This window comes from Budorcas taxicolor, chromosome 3 (genome assembly GCF_023091745.1).
Source record: "Budorcas taxicolor isolate Tak-1 chromosome 3, Takin1.1, whole genome shotgun sequence".
NCBI classification, from domain to species: domain Eukaryota; kingdom Metazoa; phylum Chordata; class Mammalia; order Artiodactyla; family Bovidae; genus Budorcas; species Budorcas taxicolor.
The window spans coordinates 1,788,365-1,814,966 of NC_068912.1; the positions used below are offsets into that span (position 1 = coordinate 1,788,365).

The following is a 26,602-nucleotide window of genomic DNA, read 5'->3' on the forward strand; positions in this document are numbered from 1 at the left end:
GTCAATGAGAAAGTCAGTATAATGTAAGGTAATCTAGGTGACATTTTGGATTTGTTTGGAACTGCCTACAGTATACTGTAGAGATATCATCCATGAAACACTAATCCTAAATGAAGTTTAGCAGTTTAAAAACTGTTTTTGGCTCCAAGAACTCTCATTTAAGCATGAATTATTTTAAGAAAAAATTCTGAGATTAGTATAATGATGCCTCCAAGTGTTTCCCGAGTCACATGACAGCAAGCATCTTCAAACATGAAGCTCAAATACTAAACAAAGCAGCCTCTTCAAAATCTAGAATGAGTGGACTTAGATTCATTTTAGACTGGATAGCATGCTAAGGCCAAAAGGGACCCATCTGGGCTTGGGAAAGAGATGCTAAAATCCAAGAGAACCTAAGCTCTATAATGGTGAGGATATATAGACAGGAGAACCTAACAAGAACTAAAAGTACCCCTGCAGGCTGCATGCGGCCCTCCGATGTTAACTTGTTACAGAGCCTTCCAGTATACCGCTCTTGAGGGCAGGGATGGGGACTGGGGAGTTTTGCTTGGTCAAACTTGCCTGGGGATGGTTCTTGGATGACTATTTAGATAAATTTAGGAAGAAATACCTTCAAGCCTGTATCGTAAGAAGATAAATATTACCGTAAGAGTTCTTTCTCTGGTGTTCTGGCCACACTGTGCAGCCGGCAGGATGTTAGTTCCCTGACCAGGGATGGAACCCGCGTCCCCTGTGGTGGAAGCGCGGTTTTATTTCCTGGGTTGCCAGGCAAGTACCATCCTGGTTTCTTAATACACCACACTAAGCATATTTCCTGTTCTTACAAACTGACACCTATATTTTTCTTACAAAGCTTTTTATAGGAACACGTTCCTGGTCCTCAGGGTTGTCAGCATTATCAATTCAACTATCTCCTCATGTCACTTTCGCCTCTAGCAAAGCAGACTTCCTCCACTTAAGGAAAAAAGAGAAAGCTGAAGAAGGGAAAAAAAATCCTACTGACCTTGAATAGTTGCCAGTGTACTGTTGCTCATCAGAGCTGGGCTGAGAGCACCACCTAGGGTTCCCGGATTGAGGCTGAGTAAGGCACCTCTGAAAGACCAGAAGAACAGACACACCATTACAGCGTAGACACACGTTTCCATCTGACAACACACCCAAAGAGACAAGAGAAACGAAAGTACGGGTGGGAAGCATAGGGGAATGCATGCCATTCTCTCTATACCCTTCACATGGCGCTTCCAAGTCACTGCTTCCCTTGATGCTCACTTACACAAAGCAAAGCACCGTTACGGTCCACACAAAGTGTAAACCTTACAGTCATTTTGACTCTTTGAGTTACTTTGTCCTCTTTTTCCCAAAGCAAGAGAAAAAAATGACAGAGAACAGAATATATTTACAAACTAACTCTTATTTTTTTTGATGATATTATAAAATTTGGAATCCTATTACTATATATCTCTTATTTATGTTTAAGAATTAGAAAGCAGACAGTTGAGAGAATAATGGAAAAAGTGTAAGAATACCAGTCAGGAGTGCTACGCTTTTTTTCCTGGCCTCATCACTCAGGGATAATCAGCGGCCTGGTGTTCTGTACCTTCATTTAGAAATAAAAGTGTGATTCGTGCCCTTCCAGGGAGAAGGAAATGGCAGCCCACGCCAGTGTTCCTGCAAGCCTGCTGGGCTGCCGTCTATGGGGCCGCACGAGTTGCAGGAGACTGACGCGGCTTCGCCACAGCCGCAGCGGCGGCAGGGTGTTAAGAAACTAGTCCAAGCACAAAGTCTCTGTGCTACTACAGAGCAACCTATTTCAGAGAGATGATGGCTTTAAAGGTTCTCTGCTTTTGCATCTAAGATAGTGTTGAAAAGCAGTCCCTGTGAGTAACTCTAGGGATGCCCTCCGAGTTGTTTCTCAGATGTAAACAGGTAAGAAAGCACCTCACCCAGCTGCAAACTGTGAGGGCGCCATCAGGCCTGGGTTTAGGCCTGCAGCAGCAGCCATGGCAGCGAGACTGGCATTTGCTGGCAACTGGGCAGCTCCTTGGAGGGCGGCAGCTGCTGCTGTTTGCAGCCCTGACGCGGTCACCATCACCTGGCTGGCCCCAAGAGGAGAGGACAGAGGAGCGGAGGTGGTCTGCGTGGTGCTGGTCTCACTGGCGCTGGACGCCTCGGAGGTGGAGGCTGAGGCGGAAGGGGAGGGGCTCAGAGCGGGGGAGGTGACCGCCGAGGAGGCCGGAGGCGCCGTGGAGATCACGGTTGCAGTGTTGTTGGAGGTGGTATCTGTAGTGCCTGAAAGAGAATCACACCTGACAGTGACCTTCCGGAAAAGTTTTTGGGAGGATGGTTGCTTTATTCAGCCATACTCTAGAATCAACTGTATTTTCTACAATCCAGTAACATGTCCTTTTCTATTAAATGAGTTCAGTGTTTCTATGGAAATTAACCACAAAACCAAACGTTTTAAGAACCAAAGTGATGAATCCTACTTTAAGAGGCAAGAGTAATAAAGTAACCATGAAACAGAGAACATGGCTTTCCAATTCCAATTTCCTATTAAAAAAAAAAATCACAGAAGCTCTAACTATAGAACACAACTGCTCTGGAGAAGATATGTATAAGTAAAAAAAAAAAATCCAAGCTTCTGAAAAGCATTTTCATTTAGAAATCTCCTTAGTCTCTTTAGAAAAATCAAAACAAAGTAATGAAATCAAGAAAAAGATGCATATTTTTCTAAAATAAATATTAATAACATTCACAGAAGTAGTACAAAAATAACTAAAGGCATATGTCTAGAAGTATAAGAGACTTCAGAAATGATATAAGAACTAGACCAATCAAAATAAATATTTCAAACCCATAAACATATTAGAAAAAAGATCTATATAAAAACTTTCTCTGTGATAGAATCTGTCACTAAGCTGTAGAAGACTCTCTTCTCTATTAACAGCTGTATTAAAAATTCAGTCAGTTTTGTTCTTTTAAAACCTATGTTGAAGCCTTTTTCTGACCTATACTAAGAACACCTAGAATTCAACTCTCATCATTTTACTGTGAAGAAACGTTTCTTTCACATATCACAGAGCTAGGAGGAAATTAGACCCCATCTGTTTCAGTACTGACTCTACTGCGCCCATTTCCTCTCATGCTACACGGAAGTGCTATGTAGTCTCTGAATGATTCAGGTAAACATACCTTTCTTACTGTTAACTGAAAAGGGAGGATTTACTTACTCGTCTTTCCGCCCTTCTCAAAAATATAAGATGATTCCCTCTTCACTCTTGCTGTCCATAAGTACAAATTACAAATTAATCACAGTACCATCATTCAGTTCTAAACCTATCGAATCAGTTTATGTCGCTGGGCTATTGACGCTATGTTGGCTTGTATGTTTGGCAGATTCATACACTTTTTCACTGTTTGACGCTTTTCTCCTAAGACGTGCACACTGTTCTATAAGAAGGTAAACGTCTTTTCTCATTTCTCTTCTGCTGCTAGTAAATTCCAATCTTTTCTTGAACAATTTCTCACCTTATCTAACTTGATTTCACTTATGGGCACTACTTTCTTTTCAAAGTTCTGAGATGAAATAGCCCACATCTTGAGGTCAAAAGCTTAAAGTGATGTTTACTTCACTCTTTCTTCACTCTCCACGGCCATTTTTAGACTACTCGGCATCACTTTCTTAAAATCCCACATGTATACAAAGAAAATCCCAATAATTTCATCAGTGAATCTAAGATAAGCTAAGAGACAAGAGACAATGACTCCAGAAACCACTCAAAGTAGTTTTTTCTGGTTTTATCTTCCAACCACTTCTCAGGTGGCACAATGGTAAAAAAGGTGCCTGCCAAAGAGACACAATCCAAGAATGCCAGTCTCCAATGAGACATATGGGACTCAGGTTTGATTCCTGGGTTGAGAAGATCCCCCGGAGGAGGAAACTGCAACCTACTCCAGTATTCTTGCTTGGGAAATTCCATGGACAGAGATGGGCTACAGTCCACAGGGTATCAAAGAGCCAGACAACCAAGCAGCTAACCACACACTCACGTGTCCTCCAGTCACATTCTAAGTGTCTTCAACACGAATGTCCCATGAGCACTAGAGTACCATAACTTAGTAAGATCTTCAAATTATTTCTCCCAGTCAGTAAATCACATTTTAATCAACATATATCTTTTATCTATATTTTTAGCAACTCAATTACTTGGGCAATTCTGATCAGGGAATTTATGTTTGCTGAGCTTCAATGTCCTCAACACTCTGCCGACCAAGGTCCGTCTAGTCAAGGCTATGGTTTTTCCTGTGGTCACGTATGGATGTGAGAGTTGGACTGTGAAGAAGGCTGAGTGCCGAAGAATTGATGCTTTTGAACTGTGGTGTTGGAGAAGACTCTTGAGAGTCCCTTGGACTGCAAGGTGATCCAACCAGTCCATTCTGAAGGAGATCAGCCCTGGGATTTCTTTGGAAGGACTGATGCTGAAGCTGAAACTCCAGTACTTTGGCCACCTCATGTGAAGAGTTGACTCACTGGAAAAGACTCTGATGCTGGGAAGGATTGGGGGCGGGAGGAGAAGGGGACGACCGAGGATGAGATGGCTGGATGGCATCACGGACTCGATGGACCTGAGTCTGAGTGAACTCCGGGAGGTGGTGATGGACAGGGAGGCCTGGCGTGCTGCAATTCATGGGGTCACAAAGAGTCAGACACGACTGAGCGACTGAACTGAACTGAACTGAACTGAATAGCCTCAACAACAAAATAAGATGTCATCATCTACCTCACAAGGTTAGTAGAAAGTTATCTGCAAGAATACACAGCATTTGGCATAACCTCTTACTTCTCATCTCCTCTTTTTTAATTAAAAAATTTTTAAAAAATGATTGCAGTTGGTTTAAACATTGCTCAGGTGTGCAGCAAAGTAAGTCAGCTATACATGTCTGTTTCTATACATATATTCTCCTCCATTCTTTTCCATTGCAGCTTATTACAGGACACTGAATATAGTTCCCTGAGCTATACAGTACGTCCTTGTTGTGTACTGATTTTATATATAGTAGTTAGTGTCTGTTAATCCCTATCTCTGTATTGTTATAATTTTAGTACATGTGCTGCCAACGTGAGCACCCATCTCATCTTTAAAAAAATATAGATTTAGAGAGATACAATTTATATGCCAGAAAATTCACCCAATTTAAGTATAAAATTCAACGGTTTTTAATATATTGACAGAGTGGTACAGCCATCACCCCCATCTAGTTTTTGACTGAAGAAGATCCCTAGTGCCTATGTGCAGTCACGCTAGTTCCTGCCTACAGCCTCCAGTCATCTGCTTTTTGCTCTGTAGATTTACCTTTCCCAGACACATCATATAAATGAATCATTTGATTTGTAGTCTTTTGCATCTAGCTTCCTTCAGTTAGCAAGCTGTTTTCAAGGTTTATCCATGTTGTAGTAGGAATCAATACTTCCTTTTGTCTTAAAAGTATTCCACTGCATGGATAGACCACATGAGGTTAAATTCATTCACCAGTTGGTGGATAATGGCTTGTTTCCAGTTTTTGATTATTACAAATAATGCTGCTATGATCATTGTGTAAAAGTTGTTGTGGAAATGTCTGCTGTTTTCTTGGGGGAACTCTTGGGTAGGATGGTCAATTTTATGATTAACTTCTAAAGACACTGCCAAAGTATCTTCCAAAGTGGCCATATCATTTTACATTTCCACCAACAATGCATGAAGATTCCAGTTTCTCCACATCTCCAAGACCTATTATTTTTGGTCTTTCTGATTATAGCCATTCTAGTATTAAGAAGTATCTCATTATGATTTTAAACTAGCATTTCTCTGAGTAGTAATGTTGAACATCTTTTATGTGCTTATTAGTCATTCCTATATCTTTGATATAATGTGTCAGTTCAGTTCAGTTGCTCAGTCCTATCCAACTCTTTGTGAGCCCATGGACTTGCAAAGGCTTCCCTGTCTATCACCAATTCTTGGAGCTTACTCAAACTCATGTCCAAGTTGGTGATACCATCCAACCATCTCATCCTCTGTCATCCCCTTCTCTTCCCACCTTCAATTTTTCCCAGTATCGGGGTCTTTTCCAAGGAGTCAGTTCTTCACATCAGGTGGCCAAAGTATTGGAGTTTCAGCTTCAACATCAGTCCTTCTAATGTATATTCAGGAGTGATATCCTTTAGGATTGACTGATTGGATCTCCTTGCCATCCAAAGGACTCTCAAGAGTCTTTTCCAACGCCACAGTTCAAAAGCATCAATTCTTCAGTGCTCAGCTTTCTTTTTTTTTTTAATTTTTAGACAGGTTTATTTATTTACTGCTATTAACCACTAATTAAAAGTCTAATTTAGTTCTTACATGTTTTTAAAATGAAAGAAAAATTTAAAACTGAATACTTCAGTATTTAAAACACATATATTTATTCTTGCAGTTTATAAAATGACAATCTTTTTCCATATCTACACTGAAATTCTGGCTCACTGATTTAAAAATATTTTATATAGTGCCAGTATTTCATTACAATACAAATATACCATATTTTCCTTTGTTACCTAAGTGCCAATACTGAAACCTAATTTTTACATGAATATACATCTGAAACAGTAACCCCAACTTTATGTTGGTATTCTAAAACAGTCTGATTTATTGTAACAGTTTTTAAAACTCTCTAATAGTGTTAAAGCCACTTAGACAAGATTTCACCAAAATCTTATTTTTCTTTTAAACTGATGGCAGAATTGGCTGTATCTTTCTGACATACAGACTAAATTCCCAATTTACAGCTGCATAATTTAAAGCTCCAGAAGCAAATCCACCATTCCTACTTCCCTTGTAAAGGTGAGGTTCTTACCCTCTGCCCAAGATACCATTATGGTCTACTTTGTGCATAAACAGAAATGTTTCAAATTGGTTTTCTTCATATGTATACAAGCAGGTTTACATAACAGAAATATGCACTAGAAAATAAAGACATATCTAATTTTTAGAGCCAGAAAATGTTTAAGTTACAATAAACATTACTGGAAAAGGAAAGTAAAACCAGCAGGTGGGCTCATTTCTACATAATCCTTCCTTTGTAAGATAAACATTCTCTACAGTACACATAGTGGGTTTTACTTTTTAATAGATAAAATGAATATCTATACTTTGAAATGCAAAAAAATATAAGAATTAAAATTTAAGGCCAAGTCTGCCCCTGTTCATGAGTGGCTGCTTGTCCAGTAAGACCTGGGTCCCTAGGTATGTTATCCGCTCTCCAGGAGCTGACTGAAGCAGTGCATGTGAAATTCAGAAGGATCCAGGAGAAATAAATAGTGTAGAACACGGTAATATGATAAAATGTCAGTGGAGAATTAATTTGTTTTCCTGCATGTATATTCTTTGTAATTTCAGACAGCCCTTAGCTATGATGATCATGGCTTCATCTGAGATCTTGTAACACTGGCCAAAATGAGTATCTCTGAGTTCTCTGCATTTCGACCCCAGCTGTTTTGAGTCCTTCATCAGTCAGTTTGTCCTGGTTGTCTATATGAACTTTCTGAAGTAAAGGACAGTGAGAGGCAACTGCAATAACAGAGGTGTCAGAAAGCTGTTTACACCTGTAAGCTGTATACCTAAGAAGTCCAGGACATTTAAATGCTAGAACACATACGGCAGTATCAGACATGCCGCGACAATTAGAAATGTTGACTTCAATTATATAATTATATTCAATTATATTTTGATTTCTTGATGCAATTTTTTCCAATAATTCATCAGTGACCTGCTGACGACTACTAAGATCCAGCTGCTTCCAAAACTGGAAATCTAAACAAAGGTCACGCCAGTACTTGCAAACCAATGATGCAGAAAGGCAACGTTCATCCAAAGATAAACTGGAAAATATCTTGAGCAGGACGGAGGGCGGCAGCTGGCTGATGTCCGGGGCGTCGGGAGGCGGCTCCCTGTGGCAGTCGCCCGGCGGCTCGGGGCCCTCCGGATAGTCGTGCTGCGGCTGACGGGCGGCCGAAGGGGAGGCGCCCCCTGCTCAGACCGCGTCCCTGCCGGCCTCCGCGGGGGCCCCTCCCCGGGCGGCGGGGGAGCGCAGGGCTGCTTACAGGGGGTGCAGGCGGGGGCCCCGGCCCCCTTCCGCTTGCACACCACCTCGGGGGCCGCGGGGGGCTCGGCAGGCGTGGGCGGCGCAGGCGGGCCCACGGGCCCCACGGGGGCCCACAGGAGGTTCCGGGCAGAGGCCGGCCCCCTCAGCTTTCTTTATAGTCCAGTTCTCACACTCATACATGACTACTGAAAAAACCACAGCTTTGACTAGACGGACCTTTGTTGACAAAGTAATGTCTCTGCTTTTTAATATGCTGTCTAGGTTGGTCACAACTTTTATTCCAAGGAGCAAGCGTCTTTTAATTTCATGGTTGCAGTCACCATCTGCAGTGATTTTGGAGCCCCCCAAAATAAAGTCTGACACTGTTTCCACTTTTTCCCCATCTATTTGCCATGAAGTGATGGGACCAGATGCCATGATCTTCGTTTTCTGAATATTGAGTTTCAAGCTTACTTTTTCACTCTCCTCTTTCACTTTCATCAAGAGGCTCTTTAGTTCTTTGCTTTCTGCCATAAGTGGTGTCATCTGCATATCTGAGGTTACTGATATTTCTCCCAGCAATCTTGATTCCAGCTTGTGCTTCATCCAGTCTAGCACTTCTCATGATGTACTCTGCATATAAGTTAAATAAGCAGGGTGACAAGATACAGCTTTGATGTACTCTTTTCCCGATCTGGAACCAGTCTGTTGTTCCATGTCCAGTTCTAACTCTTGCTTCTTGACCTGCATACAGATTTCTCAGGAGGCAGGTCAGGTGGCCTGGTATTCCCATCTCGTGAAAAATTTTCCACACTTTGTTGTAATCCACACAGTCAAAGGCTTTGGTGTAGTCAGTAAAGCAGTAGTAGATGTTTTTCTGGAACTCTCTTGCTTTTTTGATGATCCATCGGATGTTGGCAATTTGATCTCTGGTTCCTCTGCCTTTTTCAAGCCCAGCTTGAATATCTGGAAGTTCACGGTTCATGTACTGTTGAAGCCTGGCTTGGAGAATTTTGAGCATTACTTTACTAGCATGTGAGATGAGTGCAATTGTGCGGTTGTTTGAGCATTCTTTGGCATTACCTTTCTTTGGGATTGGAATGAAAACTGACCTGTGGCCACCGCTGAGTTTTCCAGATTTGCTGGCATACGGAGTACAGCATTTTTACAGCATCATCTTTTAGGATGTGAAATAGCTCAACTGGAATTCCATCCCCTCCACCAACTTTGTTCAGGGTGATGCTTCCTAAGGCCCACGTGACTTCACATTCCGGATGTCTGGTTCTAGGTGAGTAATCACACCATTGTGGCTATATGGGTCGTAAAGATCTTTTTTGTATAGTTCTTCTGTGTATTCTTGCCACCTCTTCTTAATATCTTCTGCTTCTGTTAGGTCCACACCATTTCTGTCCTTTATAGTGAAGTCACTCAGTCGTGTCCGACTCTTTGCGACCCCATGGACAGTAGCCAACCAGGCTCCTCCGTCCATGGGATTTTCCAGGCAAGAATACTGGAGTGGGTTGCCATTTCCTTCTCCAGGGGATCTTCCCGACCTAGGGATCGAACCTGGGTCTCCTGCATTGTAGGCAGACTCTTTACCGTCTGAGCCACCAGGGAAGTCTGTCCTTTATAATGTATATTAAATATAATATAATCTATATTAGATATAATGTTATTATTATATTAAACTCTTTTGCCCCTTTAAAAAACCAAGTTGCTTATATTCTTATTATTGAGTTTAAAAAATTTATGTAGGCTGCACTGAGTGTTTGTTCCTTTGCGTGGGCTTTCTCTAGTTGCAGCACGTGGATGCTACTGTTCCTTGCGGTGCACAGGCTTCAGTAGCTGTGGCCGAGTTCAGCAGGCTTATTGCAGTGGCCTCTTGTTGCAGAGCCCAGGCTGTAGGTGCACAGGCTTCAGGAGCTGTGGCTCCTGGGCTGTTAAGAGTGAGGGCTCTGCAGTTGTGGCGCACAGGCTTCGTTGCTCTGGGGCATGTGGGATCTTCTAGACCAGGGGTCAAACCCATGTCCCTTGCACTGGCAGGCAGATTCTTATACACTGCACGAGGAAAGATAGTCCCTTACTACTGTGTTCTAGGAATTTTTTTTTTTTTTTTTGCTGAGTGAACTCCCTGGGAATTTTATACATATAGGATGATGAAGGAAAAAAAGACAGTTTTAAGTTCTCCCCTTTCAAACTGGATGTTTAAAATTTTTTTCCATTGTTAAGCTGGCTATAACTAGACTAATTAGAAATCTGTTAGAGCAAACATTCTTCCTTTGTTCCCAATGTCAGGGGGAAAGCATTCAGTCCTTCCCATTTAGTATGCTGTTTGCTGTAGGTTTTTCCCTGTAGTTGATGTTCTTTATCAGGTTAGGAAGCCTTCTTCTATTCCATATTTTTAAAATCATGAATGGGTGCTGGATTTTGTCAAATGCTTTTTCTGTATCTGGTAAGATGATCATGAGAATTTGGTCTTCTATTACTATGGTGTGTTACATTAATTTATGTTCAATTATTAAGCCAACTTTTTATTCCTGGGATAACTCCTTGGTCATGTATAATCTTTTTTATATGTTGAATCTTTTTTATATGTTGCTAGATTTGACTTGTTAAGATTTTGTTGAGGACTTCTGTGTACATTTTCATGAATGATATGGGTTTATAATCTTTTTCTTATGATATCTTTGTTTGGCTTTAATATCAAGGTAATACTGGCTTCATACAATGAGTTGTTCCACCTCTATCTTCTGGAGGAGACTGCTAAATATTAACTCTTACTTCTTGCTAAAATATCTGATAGAATTCACTGTTACAGCCACCTGAGTTTAGGCATTTCTTTTTGGTTCATTTACTTGTTTTAGGTCTTTTAAAGGTTTTCTATTTCTTGTTGAGTGAGTTTTGGTAACTCGTGTCTTCCTCAAAATTTGTCCATTGCACCTGAGTCACCTAATTTTGGGGGCATAAGTGGTTTATACTATTGTGGTATGCTGCATAATGCAGCGCTTCTACTCCTATATATACACCCTAGAGAAGTGAAAACATATAGCCACAAAAACTTGCAAATGCATACTCATATCAACAGCACTGAAAATGGCCCCAAACTGTAAGTAACTCAAATGACCATCAACTCGCATAATAAACAGAATATGGTATATCCATACAATGAAATACCACTCAATCATTAAAAGGAATGAAGTTCCAATATTACTCTGCAACATGGATAAACCTTGGAAATAGCCTAAATGGAAGAAGCAGGATGCAGAAGGCCATGTATTATACGACTCCATTTACATTTGTCTGAGACAGGCAGACCCGCAGAGACGGAGCAGACTAGTAACCGCCATGGGTACCGGAGGAGTTAACAGGGAGAGACTGATAAGAGCTACGGATCTGTGCATGGTTTATTATGAAGCATTATTTTGGAATAAGAATTTGAGCCAGAGCATGTTTAGTTGAGATTTTTAAGGGCTGTGGAATTTTTCCAGGTTCTTAAGACATATAAGAATAGGTATTTTCCTGGAGCAGTACAGTCATGATCATTCATTTTCCATTCTAGAAAAGTTTACCAGAAATATTGAATTTAACTCTGGAACACAATGAAGAGAAGTTAAAGTAACCAATCATGAGGACTCCAAGGAGAAAATCTTTAGAAAGAAAGTAGAGTGCATTAGATAAACTATAAGATATTGAATGACTTTCAGAAATAATATGAGTGAAAGAATATGCTACTTTTGTCAACAGAAAAAAAGAAAGGCTGTATAGAAATGTCAGAGCAAAAGAGGCTATAATAAAGTTATGGTCCAAACAGGAATAAAACTAAAACGGGACATGATTTTGAGCTAACAAGAGGAAGAAAACAAAATCCATTTGACATCCGACTCTTTTAATCTTCTCTTTCAAGGAGCAGGGTTTACATGCTGTAAGATTACATTTTTTTACCCTATCATGGGCTGGCTTTGAAGAATATTTATGCAAATTTAATACTATTGTGGGCTTCCCTGCGGGCTCAGTTGTAAAGAATCCACCTGCAATGCAGTAGAGGTAGGTTCTATCCCTGGGTCGAGAAGATCCCTTGGAAGAGGAAATGGCAACCCATTCCAGTATTTTTAACTGGGAAATCCCATGGACACAGGTGCCTGGTGGGCTACACAGTCCATAGGGTCGCAGAGGCAGACAAGACTGAGCGACTAAACCATCCCAATACTATCATACTCACTTTCTATTGCTATTTAACAAAGTACTACAAACTTGGCAGCATAAAACAACACACAGTTGCTGTCTTACAGTTTCTGTGGGTCAGGTGTGCAAGCACAGCCTAGCTGGTCCTCTGCAAGGCCACAATAAAGTACCGGCCAAACTGTTCCATTCTGTTGGCATAACTGGGGAAGAGTATGTTGCAAAGCTCAACTGGGTTGTTGGAAAAAATCATTTGGCAGAATTTGCTTGGTACTCTAGACTAAATGCTGAACTTCTTTCTGGCTGTTGACTGAAGGTCAACCTCAAAGTTAGAGGTCACCCCCAGTTACCTGACTTGGGAGGTGGGTCTCTAAAGTAAGTCTGCTAACAAGACAGTCACAAAAGCATGAACACTACGAGACAGACACCATGGTGGGGGCTCACCTTAGACTTTAGAGTTATAAATTCTGATTGTTCATTCAATAGTTTGCCTTTGACAATAAGAGTAATGATAGCAAACTTACCCTTATACCATAGTAAGAATAGAGAAACATAAGAGAAACCATTTTAAATATGAGAAGATAAGCAGCACAGGGCTGTGATCCCTGAAGAAAGAGAAACAAATGATGTGGGCCCTTTATTTGCGAGCGCTTCCGTTTGTTTCTTTTTGGCAGCACCGGGTCTTCAGTGCTTCGCACAGGCTTTCTCCAGTTGCGGTGAGTGGGGGCTCCTCTCGGTTGTGGAGCGGGGGCTTCTCATTGTGGTGGTTTCTCTGCTGTGAGCTCAGGCTCTAGGCACCAGGGCTTTAGGAGTTGCAGAATGCAGGCTCAGTAGTCGCTGCACACGGGTTTAGTTGCTCTGCACTGGCAGGTGGATTGGTGACCACTGTGCCACCAGGGAAGTCCCTGGAAGGGCTGGGGGAGGAAACTAAGTAGAGCACAGCAATTTCACTGATTCAAGGAGAAGAAAACTATGGCTGAATGCCCAAATGGCTGGAGTTCGCAGGAGACAGTAGTGGAAAGGAAGACACTAAACAGAGAAATCTCTCTAGAAATGTACAACGGGGTTTCCTAGAATCCTTAGTTAATACTAAATTACACATGCACAGGGAAACGCCGTGAGTCTAAGCAGGGTGGCTGTAAACCGAACGATCCTTGGAAGTCATGCAAGACAAGGAGATACTCCTTGTCTAACTACACAGAGGAGACACTATTGAGTTGGGCATTCATTAGAGACCCCAGAAGGGTCACCCCTGAAACTAGTGAAGGCTACTTTAGGGCCAATCTAGTAAAGCTTAAAAAATAAGTCTTGAAAGAGACAAGCTAATCTGTAGTAATCTATCTGCCTGCCAAAACCAACTCAAAAACTCTTTAAAAGAAGACATCAAAATCCTGATGTATAATCCCCATCTCTTAAGTACAGGTGGATCTGTGAATACGATCGGAGACGCAATAACTCTTCCTTTAACTGGATTATATCATATGACAAAGATGAGAGGACTGATTACCTTATATTTATAAGGTCCTCTGTAGCAGCTGACTGGATAGAGACTTTCATGTTGCTTCTGAAGAAGCTGCTGTGTTTATGGTCATGGAGCTAGGACTCGGGGTTAGCCTGTGGGATCTGACTGATTTAGCTGACAGCCAGCCAAAAAAAAAAAAAGGGTGGGGTGGGGGACTTCAGTCCTATAACCCTAAGGATAGAATTCTGAAAACTAATGAACTTGAAAGATCTCGGTTGTCATATGAGGTCACAGCCCCAGCCAACATCTTAACTTCAGCCTGATAAATCCCTGAGCAGAGGACTTAGCTCTGATCTATGCTTACACTTCCAACCTATATGTGGGATAGTAAATGAGCATTGATTTAGGCCACTAAGTTTTAGTAATTGTTATGCACCAACATAAAACTAACATGGCTGGCAAGAAGACAGCCATGTCTGCTCTTACCGCTTCCCTCGGCTGGAATTTCTAGTCTGTGCAATACTGATCAATTGGTGTGACACAAAACCTACTTCACTGTTATAAAAGATGAAAATGACTCAGTATGTGAAACGATGTTCAACTTTACATGGTTCAAAACCTGAAATTTAAAGTACTCTGAGAGGACTTCCCTGGTGGTCAGCGGTTAAGAATCCACCTGCCAATGTGGTGGATGTGGGTTCTGTCCCTGGTCCGAGAAGACTCCACAGGGGCAACCAAATCCTTGTACCACAACTACTGAGCCTGCGCAACACAACATCCTTGAACTGCAACTGCTGAGCCCTAAAGCTGCAACTACTGGAGCCTGTGTGCTCTAGCCCGTGCCCTGCTGCAGTGAGAAGTCCGTATACCGCAACTAGAGAAAGCCCATGTGCAGCAATGGAGACCCAGCACAGCCAAAATAAAAACCATAAAGGTGCACTGGATACAATTTCTCACATGTCAGACTGGCAAAAATTAAAAACTGCATAGGCTGTGGGGAAGCTGGCCCTCTCGTGTATTATTCAGTTCAGTTCAGTCGCTCAGTCGTGTCTGACTCTCTGCAACCCCATGAATCGCAGCACGCCAGGCCTCCCTGTCCATCACCAGCTCCCGGAGTTCACCCAAACTCATATGCATCAAGTCGGTGATGCCATCCAGCCATCTCATCCTCTGTCATCCCCTTCTCCTCCTGCCCCCAATCCCTTCCAGCATCAGGGTCTTTTCCAATGAGTCAACTCTTCGCATGTACTATTAGTGGGAATGAAAATAAGTACACTCCTTTTGGAAGGCAATTGATATATCCAACAAAACTACATAGATACCTTTTGACTCAGCAACTCTACTTTTTGAAATTACCCTCAAGACACACTTCCAACAGTACAAAAATACTTATCCACAAGGTTACTCCTGCAGCATGGTCAATAATTTAAAAATATTGGAAACATATTCAATGTCCATACAACACGAAGGGAGTTAAAATAAAATGTAATATATCCACATAACGGAGTACTCTACAACAATGAAACAAAGTAATGAAGATTTCCATGAACTAATGTGGAGTGATTTTCAGAATATCTGTTAAGCCAAAAAAGGTCACCTAAGTATGCAGGAATGGCACAAGTGGGAATGGCATAGAAAGGATACAGAGAGTTATGATAGACAGGAATGACATTTTTCCAAGCAGAACTTTTTGTATAGTCTTGACTTATAAAACAGTTAATATCTCATAGTCTTTAAAAAAATCACAAGGATGGAAGGAAAAACACTAATACTTAATATGAACAAAAAAGAAACTAAATGGAATTTCAAATGAATAACGTAAATACACTGAAGGGTATATAAGAAGAACTAACCCAGATAACTTTTGAACACAGTATTTGAACATCATGTCTTTAGGCTTAAGACAAGAACTCTAAACTGAACTGAATTAGTCGGTCTTTTCAGAGGCATGGGTTAGCAATTTTGAAATCCCCTTCTTTTCACTATAGGATTGTGCAATTGAGTAATTTATAATTGTTGATAATGGGAGCCAGGTTACTTGTCACTGAGAAGGGAGTTAAAATATGGAAAGAGATTAGGATAGAAAAGAATGAACGAGAGGATACTGGATTGGAACTGGCGATCTCAGTATGAACTTGGGAATTTTAAGGAGGCTGATTCTAGGCCAGAGGCAGAGAAACTTTAAGATGAGGCTGAACATCATGTGTGCCAGAAAAATCAGGAAGTACTCAAAGAATGCTAGGGACACGTCAAAAGGGCACAGAAGCCACTTTGAAGTAGTTCCCTTTGGCTAAATCTGGAAGATCTGAATATTAAAATAAAAAGTGACTGTAACCTACTGAATACAGAAAGAATTTCTGAGTCCACACTGATACAGACAGATGAATAGGGGAAAAGGAAAAGTTCATCCTTAAAGTTGAAAGCCAACTAATAAATGTAGAAGAAATGATGAAATTATATGAGAGCCAGAATAACACAGATTCAGGCAAAAATCATCAATGGGCACTAGTATCTGAGGAGCACAATATCTGCAGTCTCAAACTCCTCACAAGATACTAACTGTAAGAAGTAAAATAACTACCCTTAGAATGTAGAATGTTACTACATTAACAACATGCAGTAACTTATACAATGAAAAAATCTGGCAGATACCACCTTAATGAAATTATCAAAGTTAAAAACATTGGGACTAACCAACAGCACACGTCTCCACATAAGGCGCAAAAGGGACTCAACACGACTTCTGTGGGGTTCCTGCCCAAAGCACATCATCTGAATCTAATCATGATAAAACATTTAAGTAAACCCAAATTAAGGGACATTCTACAAAATAACTAGCCATACTCCTCAAAAATATCAATGCCACAAAGCACAAAGATTCAAACTGTCCCAAATTAAATGAACTAGAGACACAGCGACTGAATGCAATACATGATCTTGGATCTTCTTCTGCTGTGGGAACATTACTGACTCAACTGGCAAAACCTTAATGTGAGTTACTTACTAGATAATAGTAACTGAGTCAATGTTAACAGCCTGATGTTTTGTAACTACTCTGGTTAGATATAGAATTTCTTGCTTATTAAAAATGCATAGTAAAGTATTAGGGGTAGAGGGGATATATCTGTAATTTGCTATTAAAAACAGTTCAGAAAAAACCACATACACAAACACAGGAAGAGAAACACACAGATCGGGGAAAAGGAAGAGAGGAAGCAAATACAGTAAAATTTTAATATTTGGAAAATGTAAGGAAGAGATCAAATTGCCAACATCCGTTGGATCATCGAAAAAGCAAGAGAGTTCCAGAAAAACATCTATTTCTGTTTTATTGACTATGCCAAAGCCTTTGACTGTGTGGATCACAATCAACTGTGGAAAATTCTGAAAGAGATGGGAATACCAGACCACCTAACCTGCCTCTTGAGAAACCTGTATGCAGGTCAGGAAGCAACAGTTAGAACTGGACATGGAACAACAGACTGGTTCCAAATAGGAAAAGGAGTACGTTAAGGCTGTATATTGTCACCCTGCTTATTTAACTTCTATGCAGAGTACATCATGAGAAACGCTGGGCTGGAAGAAACACAAGCTGGAATCAAGACTGTTGGGAGAAACATCAATAACCTCAGATATGCAGATGAAGAGGAAACTAAAAAACGAAAGGCAGAAAGTGAAGAGGAACTAAAAAGCCTCTTGATGAAAGTGAAAGAGGAGAGTGAAAAAGTTGGCTTAAAGCTGAACATTCAGAAAATGAAGATCATGGCATCTGGTCCCATCACTTCATGGGAAATAGATGGGGAAACAGTGGAAACAGTGTCAGACTTTATTTTTTTGGGCTCCAAAATCACTGCGGGTGGTGACTGCAGTCATGAAATTAAGACGCTTACTCCTTGGAAGAAACCTAGATAGCATATTCAAAAGCAGAGACATTACTTTGCCGACTAAGGTCCGTCTAGTCAAGGCTATGGTTTTTCCAGTGGTCAGGTATGGATGTGAGAGTTGGACTGTGAAGAAAGCTGAGCACCGAAGAATTGATGCTTTTGAACTGTGGTGTTGGAGAAGACTCTTGAGAGTCCCTTGGACTGCAAGATCCAAGCAGTCCATTCTGAAGGAGATCAGCCCTGGGATTTCTTTGGAAGGAATGATGCTAAAGCTGAAACTCCAGTACTTTGGCCACCTCATGCGAAGAGCTGACTCATTGGAAAAGACTCTGATGCTGGGAGGGATTGGGGGCAGGAGGAGAAGGGGACGACAGAGGATGAGATGGCTGGATGGCATCACTGACTCGATGGACATGAGTCTGAGTGAACTCCGGGAGTTGGTGATGGACAGAGAGGCCTGGCATGCTGCGGTTCATGGGGTCACAAAGAGTTGGACACGACTGAGCGACTGAACTGAACTGAACTGAAGGAAGAGATTTGGGATTTCTTCAAACGATTCTTATAACTTTTCTATACGTCTGAAATGATGTTAAAAAAATTAAAGAAAAAGCTGTAGGCACAAAGGTGTTCATTACAGTATTCATAATAGTGAAAACTTCATTCATTTAATAATTACTGGGCATCTTACACTCTAGGTGGTGTGCTGGACATGAGAAATAAAGTAGTGAACAAGCAAGGCTGGTTATGTGGCTTAGACCCTTGAGGAGTTTCCTGGGATTCAATATTCGGAGGCTCAAACTAGAAAAGTTGGCTACCCTCTGTAGAACTTAACCATGATGTCAGGATATAGAAATGTTTATGAAATTACAGCACAATCATTTGACATTAAGGCAAATCAAAATTAGAAAAGTAAAGATTATAATAACAGAGGAAGATGTTAAAAGATATTAAGTTAAAAAAAACCAGGAGACACTGTAATTACTATTAGAATTGTATATCTATGTACACATAAAAAAAAGATATAAAAACAGTACTCACGGTGACTTTGTCTTTCCTATTTGAATTTCCCATGTTACAAATTTTAATGATTAAAGAAAAATTTCATTCCAAAAGTTACTAACATTTCAGAAAATTGTCATAATTAAATGTACATAAATGGGCCAAGTAACTGAGTTTAAGAGAATTTGATTAGTCAGTTAAGATCACCAAAATTTTTTAAATTTCCAGCTAGTTTTGAGTATGTATATCTTCTTAAATTACCTTTTGCTTCAGATTTGTGCCATTTAAGAGATGCCATTTAATGCACCATTTTATGAAATCTGCAAAGCTACTCACTTGTTCTTAATGTCTGAACTATTATTTTTTATTTATTTATTTTTTTTAACAAGAGAGGTATCCTTAAACCTAATGTCATATGACTTATAATTTGTTTGGAAGGTAAACTACACAATTTACCAGTTAATGCAGTTAGGGTAGATAGTAACTGCTGCAGAGGCAGGAATTTCATGTTCCTGGTGACCAACACAATAGCAACCAATCACAACAGTGTGCATATTAAGCTAAGGTGCTGAATACTATACACTCTGGAACAGAAGTTTTTAATTTACCTTTAAGACATCCAGAAATGGCAAGCCTTAGTAAGGTGAGAGCTGATGAGGTCTCTCATTTATAAACCTCCTTGTATTTTACTAAAAACTGAGTATGTCTATTTTGTGAGAGGAAAAGTTTAGAGCTCTCACCAAATTTTCAAAGAGGTCAAAGGCCCAAAAGTTATCAAAGGTACTGCTCTGAATAAACAATATTATGAAATTTTCTAACTTAGAAATTTAATAACTACATAAAACCATTTAATCCAATTTTTACATCATGGTTAAGTAACAAAATATGAGTAGGAAAAAAAAAAATCAAATTTCCCCACTCCAGGTTAAATTAAAGCTTGATTATGAAAGATCATAAATCTATCCAATGAATTAGTAGCATATATATCAACCTGGTGAATAATTAGAGAATGTCTTCTGCAATGTGTATCACTAAAAAACTTCTGATGACAATACTAATTTATTTTAGATGCATCCGGAAAATGTGCCATTTAAACAGAAAATATTTATTCATTTTTACCATGAATGTGTCAAACACTAAGCTAGGCACTGTCATTTCAAAAATGATAGATCTTTTGAGATGTACAAAGTCTACTGGAAAAGAAAGAAGTATAAAAATTGTTTATAATATAGGCAGGTGGAAATAATTTCCTGGAGAAGCTAAACAGTATATATCCAAGAAGAAATGATATCTAAGCTGGAGTAGTTTCATCACTGACAGAAAGAAGTGAAGGCTGGGATGGACATTTTACACTGTGGGGATGTTTACAAAGGTATGGAGGATCCTTCCTGTGTTTTGAGGATAGGATGGAGAAAAGACGAGTGGAAGATAAGGTCCAGACTGTAAATAGTTTATGAATTCATGGTGAATTTGGATGTTTTCCTGAATGCAAAAAGCTGAAGCTATTAAACATTTTTAAGGAGAGGAGAAGTTAATTTGAAAAAAAGTAACTCTGGGCCTTCCCTGGTGGCCCAGTGGTTAAGACTCGGCGCTTCCACTGCAGGTTCAGTCCCTAGATGGGATCTGCTGCGTGGCATGGCCGAAAAAAAAAAGGTAACGCTGAGGAGCAATGTAAAAGACAAAGTAATGTGGGAAAGAAAAAAAGGTAAAATCTTTATGTGAAAACATTCTTCGTGGAAAAATGTATTATGCCTGATACTTTTTTTTTAAGAGTTCAGGTTTTCACATACAACTTTTTTTTAAAAAAAGCAATATATATTTTTAGTTAAAACCTTAGTTTACAATTTAATGGCAGATTCTCACAGAAACTTATCATGGGCCTACTATTTGCCTAAGAGCTGCACAGCCTGGTTGCTGCTTACCTGTAACAGAGAGATTAGTTACCGTGGCGCTGGTTAAAGGAAGGACTGGATTGACCGGGAGGGTAGTTGCTGCGCTGCTCGTCACAAGGCTTGGTGTGGTTGCCACCTAGAGGTCGGAAGTGAAAACATGCAAAAGCGGTTGAAAACCAAAATTTAAAAATTTAACTCCACACTGCAGGTTTATTTTTCCTACAAACATTTTGAAAATTCCAGATACAACAGAATATATTTATATATATTCTGTCCAAAAGGAAATGATTTTATTAATTACTCTCTGACCTTGGAATTGAGAAAACTGGCTTATGTTGAAAGGCTGCTTTTACTAGATGGTTTTTCAGTAATATTACAAATGGCTTTGCCCAAGTTTTAATGAGAAATTAATTTTAAAATTCCCATATTTCAATTATGTTGAATAAGGTATACTCTAAATCATTAAAAAATACTACATCATTATAAGTGATCTAAACAAGAAAACTATTCAAGGGGATCATAGAATTTGGAGTTCTTGTATATTATATTTTCAGCTATGTGGGGGCAAGACTGTCTTGATTTTGTTTCTAATGAAATCTCATTATGGAAAGAATATAAAACAAATTTTTTAATATGGACAGTTTCTCTTTTTGGAATTACATATTGATACACTAAAGCAGCAAATATTGCCTTCCTTCTATCCTATCCTTCCTCCCTTCCTCCTTCTAGTACAAATAAATCCAAAGCACAAAAGTCATGTACATAAAACAAGACTGCCTAATACGATCATGTTCATAACTACTATCTCATGAACTGTATGATCAAAGGCTTACCAGTTAACAATCAAAGCTTTCACTTAACAAACTAGGAAGTGCTATTAATGATGACTTTAGTTTGAAAAGTCTCCTTGGCATAGAGTAATATTAAATTAGAAATAAATTAACAAGGAAGTATCAGAAATGCAAACTCAACAATATTCCCATCTTTGGAATCCTGGTTGGAAACATGGCATCACATTCACAATTGTTCTAAAGATCAAGTGAGTCACCTGACAACTATATGTCCCTTCAGTCTAGCAATACTATTTTAATGTTAACAGCAGAGGTTATTCAGTATGGTTATAAATAAAAGGCCCACATCAATACAAACTCAGAGCTAAAGGTTATCTGGGAATTTACTGTCACTTAATCATGTAAGTAAAAGTTTAATAAACTGAGCCTTAGAACCCAAAATGAATAAAGAGCAACTAAAGATTTTTTAGATAACTGAAATTAGCTGCAAACTGACTCCCAGTTAGAGAGTAACCTAATAAACTATAGCAGAGAAGAGAATAATGGAACTGCAATGAAATAGGAAAGGATTAAAACTGTTTAAAAAAGAAAGATCAGTTAAGTTCTTGGGTTAACAACAAGAGATTTCATTACTTTGGTAACATTTAAAATATAAATTTATATACCTTTATTCAACATGAATATATATAATAGATTCCTATAAGGATATAAATTCATTTGATAGGTCATTGATAATGTAAACATTAGCTATTGAGCTCGTACCCTTGCATCCCATCCTTACCAGTGAGGCTGGGCTGGGGAAAACTGCTTTGATAGGCGAGCTGCTGGTCCCACCACTGCTGGGGGGGTTGATTCTTTTTTCCTTCTGGCGGCGGTTACAAAACCAAACACGTATTACCTCCTTTTCCATGTTAAGTTGATCAGCAATCATGGTGATTTCTTCCGAGGTAGGCTTTTGATTCTGAAGGGGAAAATAATAAAATCATCTGTTGGAAAAACTTTCTGAACTACAGGCATGACCACGTCACTAAATGAATAAGCGAACAGGAGAAATAAAGAGAATGAAGCTGGGCTATACAGGGCCGTATGACTCCACTTCTAACAAAAAACTTCCGTGTTCTAACAAACATGCATTGATTAAATGCAGTCATATTAACTTAGAATGCTATTCTTGAATATATATATACACATATATTTTTAAGGGCAATTAATCATGAATGAAACTAATGCCTTATTTATTAGTGGGAATTTAAGAATTTTTCCAGTGCTTCATACACGTAATCTCATTTGGACAATGTGAGGAAGGCAAGAGTTCCGGTTCCAAACACTAGAATTTAGCCAAACCAAACTACTTGTGTTTCCGCTGTACATAACATTGGTATTACACAGACAATCCCATGTACATGAAAAGTAAAAACCTCACTAACCTCCAAGAAACTCTTCTCTAAGGCCACACGAATGTTGGTCTCTATGCTGGTGCGTTTCTTCCTCCTACGGTTCAAGCCCTCAATCCCCATCCCTGGAGAATTCAGGGCACTTGGGCTGGAGAGAGCTGAATCAGATGAGAGGTTCTCTGTAAGAAAGAAGAAAACATATAAATCAAATTAGCTGAGCATGATTCATGCACACAATTACATATTAATAACAACAATCAACCGAAATATTTCAGGCTAACAGCAAGTATGGAAGGTCACTATAACTTGTATTAGAATGTGCTCGCTGCCATGGGCCTTCCCACTGCTCTCGCTGGCCCCCCGTCTCGGGACGGCTCCTTAGATCGCCTGCTATGCTCTGACTTGTTCTGACACAGCCGTCTAGTGCTCCTCTCTTTACTCTAAGCTCTGCCTCTTCAGCTTCCAGGAGAGAGTTCTGCTCTTCTGATTTGGTTTTGCTTGCTCTTTCATTTATTAACTCTAAGGATGAAAGGAAGAAAACCTGGAAATTATTGACTGTTAAACGTTTATCTTGCAAATGACCTCTCATTTTATTTTACCGGTATTTCTCTCCTTCCCTTCAAACCAAACAATGAAACATTTTTAAACTATTTAAAGTTTAAACAAGATTCAGCCATTTAATAGTTTAATGACCCTGAGCATGTCAGAGACATCTCTGAGTTTCTTTCCACTCTATGTTCTACGAAGGGAACAGACCACAGGTTCACACCTGTGGAACTCAGTAAGATTACAGATGCTGAGGCCATATGTGGAACAACGAAATCAGACTGTTCAAAGCTGGGAGTTCTAGGTTTGTCTTGGCGAAAGACCTGAATTTTGTTCACACCTACAATGAGAACCACAGTCTAGGGGATCCCTATGATTCCTTACAGCTCTAACAGTCTATGATTCTGTGACTCAAAATTCAAAATCTCCAAAGGGAAACTGCAGCAAAAAGCATGTAAGTTAAAACTAATAGCTCAATTTTTTTAATGTATAAAAAGGTGGTCATTTTAAAAAAATCAAAGTATAATTGATTTACTATATTTTATTGGTTCAGGTATATAGCAAAGTGATTCAGTTATAAATACATTTTTTCAGATTGTATTTTACTATAGAGTATTACAAGATGTTGAATATAATTCTCTGTACAATACAGCAGGTCTTTGTTGCTTACTTATGTATAGTAGTAATTTGTATTTTTTGTATTTATTAAACTCATACTCCTAATATGTCCCTCCCTCCCTCTCCCATTTTTGGTAACTATAATTTTTTTTTTCTATGTCTGTGATTGTTTCTACATGAATACAGATTTGTATTATTTTTTGGATTCCACATATAAGTGGTATCATATAGTAGTTGTCTTTGTTTGACTTATTTACTAAATAGAATATTCTCTAGGTCCAGCCATGCTGTTGTAAATGGTAACATTTCATTCTTTTTCATGGTTGAGTAATAGTCCATTGTATAGACATACCAATGTGTGGTCACTTTTAATGACAAAGCAGAAATACTATCAGGAACAAATTTATAATAATCCATGGAGGAAGAACCAATACACTTGTTTTTCAAGTTTATTTAAATACATAGGCCTTCTTAGCCTCTTCAACTTCCTTCAACTGTCTCTCATTCTGGGCTCAAATACAAGAAATGTTCCAAAGCTAAAAACTATTGCTGATTATGTACCTTGTAATTACTAGACTATTTAAATGAATTAGCTCTCTAATTTATGTAGTCATAATTTATGTTGATTCTCCCAAGATTAGTGAGCTTTAAGATTCTGTAGTATCAATAATGTAATAAGAAATGTAATCCCCATTTATACAACAATCCCTCCTGTAAAATTTCAATGATCAACAAGGAAATATATATATATTTTATATATTTACCCACCTGCATCATTTAGCCACTTCTCCAAAAGTGGCTTTAATTTGCACATGTTCTTAAAGCTGAGGTTCAAGGCTTCAAAACGAGAGATGGTAGTTTGGCTGAAGTCATTTCCATACAGTTTACCCATAGCAAGCCCAACATCGCCCTGTACAATAATACAGAATAGGAAAGGAGAGAGAGAGAAGATTCATGTAATGTTTATGGTCTTCACTCGAGGGTGCTGCTCCAGTAACTGTTCTAGACAAAGAATCAACAATCATTCCATTTACCGGGTTCCACAAAAACATCCATCCCTAAGCTGAGCACAGTATTCCAGTGAAGGTTCCTGTTAATTAGGCCTCAATGGTGACAACATTCAAAACTGTCCCATATTCTCTCCATATTGAATCTCTTCTTAATAACTGAAATATCAAGTATTTCTGCTAACTCTCAAAAGGTAGTGCTGATATTCTACCAAGTAACTGATGCAACCAAAGTGACCTAAGTAATCTTTAGAAATCAGTTAATTTGTATCACCTACAGGGTTAATAGATGTAGCTGTCTGTATAACCTTAGATATTTCTGAACTAATCCAACTTCACATAAATCACTTTAAATCTTAGAAATTATGCTTCGTCCTTTAATTTTTTTCCTGTAAAGTATTTCTGGAAGCTGTGAAAAAAAAATCTTTGCACTCTTAGTTTGGATTTCAAAGTTTGTTATAAAAACCAGGTATTCTAAAAAGACTACTTCTGTAACCATTATAGAAATTCACAGTAGAGAGTTTTGACCCATTTAGTCAAAACCTTTATGGGCACTGGAAACTTGGTAACCTTATAGCAATAGAACAATGATCCCCTGAATATACTGCAAAAAATATCTTTCTCTATAAGCCTTTGAAATGTATGGAGGGCTTTTCCTCCAGCTGAAACCTCTCTTATTGTATATATATATAGGTGATACAAAGTGTCAGTCGTTCAGTTGTGTCTGACTCTTTGCGATCCCATGGACTGCAGCCTCTGTCCTTTGGATTCTCCAGGCAAGAACACTGGAGTGGGTAGCCATTCCCTTCTCATGGGATCTTTCTGACCTAGGGATCGAACTTGGGTCTCCGGCATCACAGGCGGATTCTTTACTGTCTGAGCCACGAGTTATATAGTAGAAATAATTCACACTCTCATTTAAAATAGTTTAGTGACAAGACAGAAAGGCAACATTTCTGGTCCAAAATACTACATAGCTAATTCTACTAAGACAGTCAACTCCCAACTATCTTGGCAACACTCATTTTGAATTACGAATATATCACTCCTTTGATTTATCTCCTCTATAAATCACCTTTGGGATAGAACATTGTCTATTAGCGCTTACATAAGGGGTTAGTCAGTGAAAAGAGAGAATATTTCTTTTTAAACTCCATTTTCTTACTGGTGAGCAAACTGTATCAAAAAGTTTAACAGAGGAGAAATGTTGGATAAAGATAAAATGAGACTTTGAGAATACTTGAACTGGGGGCAGGAGAAGGGGACGACAGAGGATGAGATGGCTGCATGGCATCACCGACTCGATGGACGTGAGTCTGAGTGAACTCTGGGAGCTGGTGATGGACAGGGAGGCCTGGCGTGCTGCGGTTCATGGGGTCGCAAAGAGTCGGACACGACTGAGTGACTGAACTGAACTCCAGCTGATCTATATTCTAATCTTTCCCACAGAATAGCTACCAGCTGCGTGTGTAATTTAAATGGATTCAAAGCGGATAAACTAGAAATGTCATTCCTTAGCACCGCTAGCTGCCTCTCAAGTACTCAGGAGGCACGTGTGGAGAGTGACTATCCTACTGGACAGCACAGACACAAAATCATAGAAGGCTTCACTGACAGCTCCGAATATACCGTCTCACAGAAGCAGAGCAGAAGCAGACCATCACACGTAAAGGCTTTCATTGTCTAAACAGCAGCAGATGCCTCAGTTAATATACTGCTAAATCGCTTCA

The 26,602-nt window shown here is 39.4% G+C and overlaps 1 protein-coding gene across 1 annotated transcript in view; it reads right to left on the reverse strand.

Annotated features, from left to right (window-relative positions):
* Window positions 1–26,602, reverse strand: part of POU2F1 (POU class 2 homeobox 1) — a 79,926-nt gene that overhangs the window by 1,316 nt on the left and 52,008 nt on the right. Inside the window, exons 10-15 of the mRNA XM_052637083.1 lie at window positions 24,634–24,775; window positions 22,735–22,880; window positions 22,089–22,268; window positions 20,547–20,652; window positions 1,944–2,289; window positions 1,004–1,092 (exon numbers count right to left, since the gene is read on the reverse strand). Coding sequence (XP_052493043.1) covers window positions 1,004–1,092; window positions 1,944–2,289; window positions 20,547–20,652; window positions 22,089–22,268; window positions 22,735–22,880; window positions 24,634–24,775 — 1,009 coding nt within the window. The remainder of the gene's footprint in view (window positions 1–1,003; window positions 1,093–1,943; window positions 2,290–20,546; window positions 20,653–22,088; window positions 22,269–22,734; window positions 22,881–24,633; window positions 24,776–26,602) is intronic.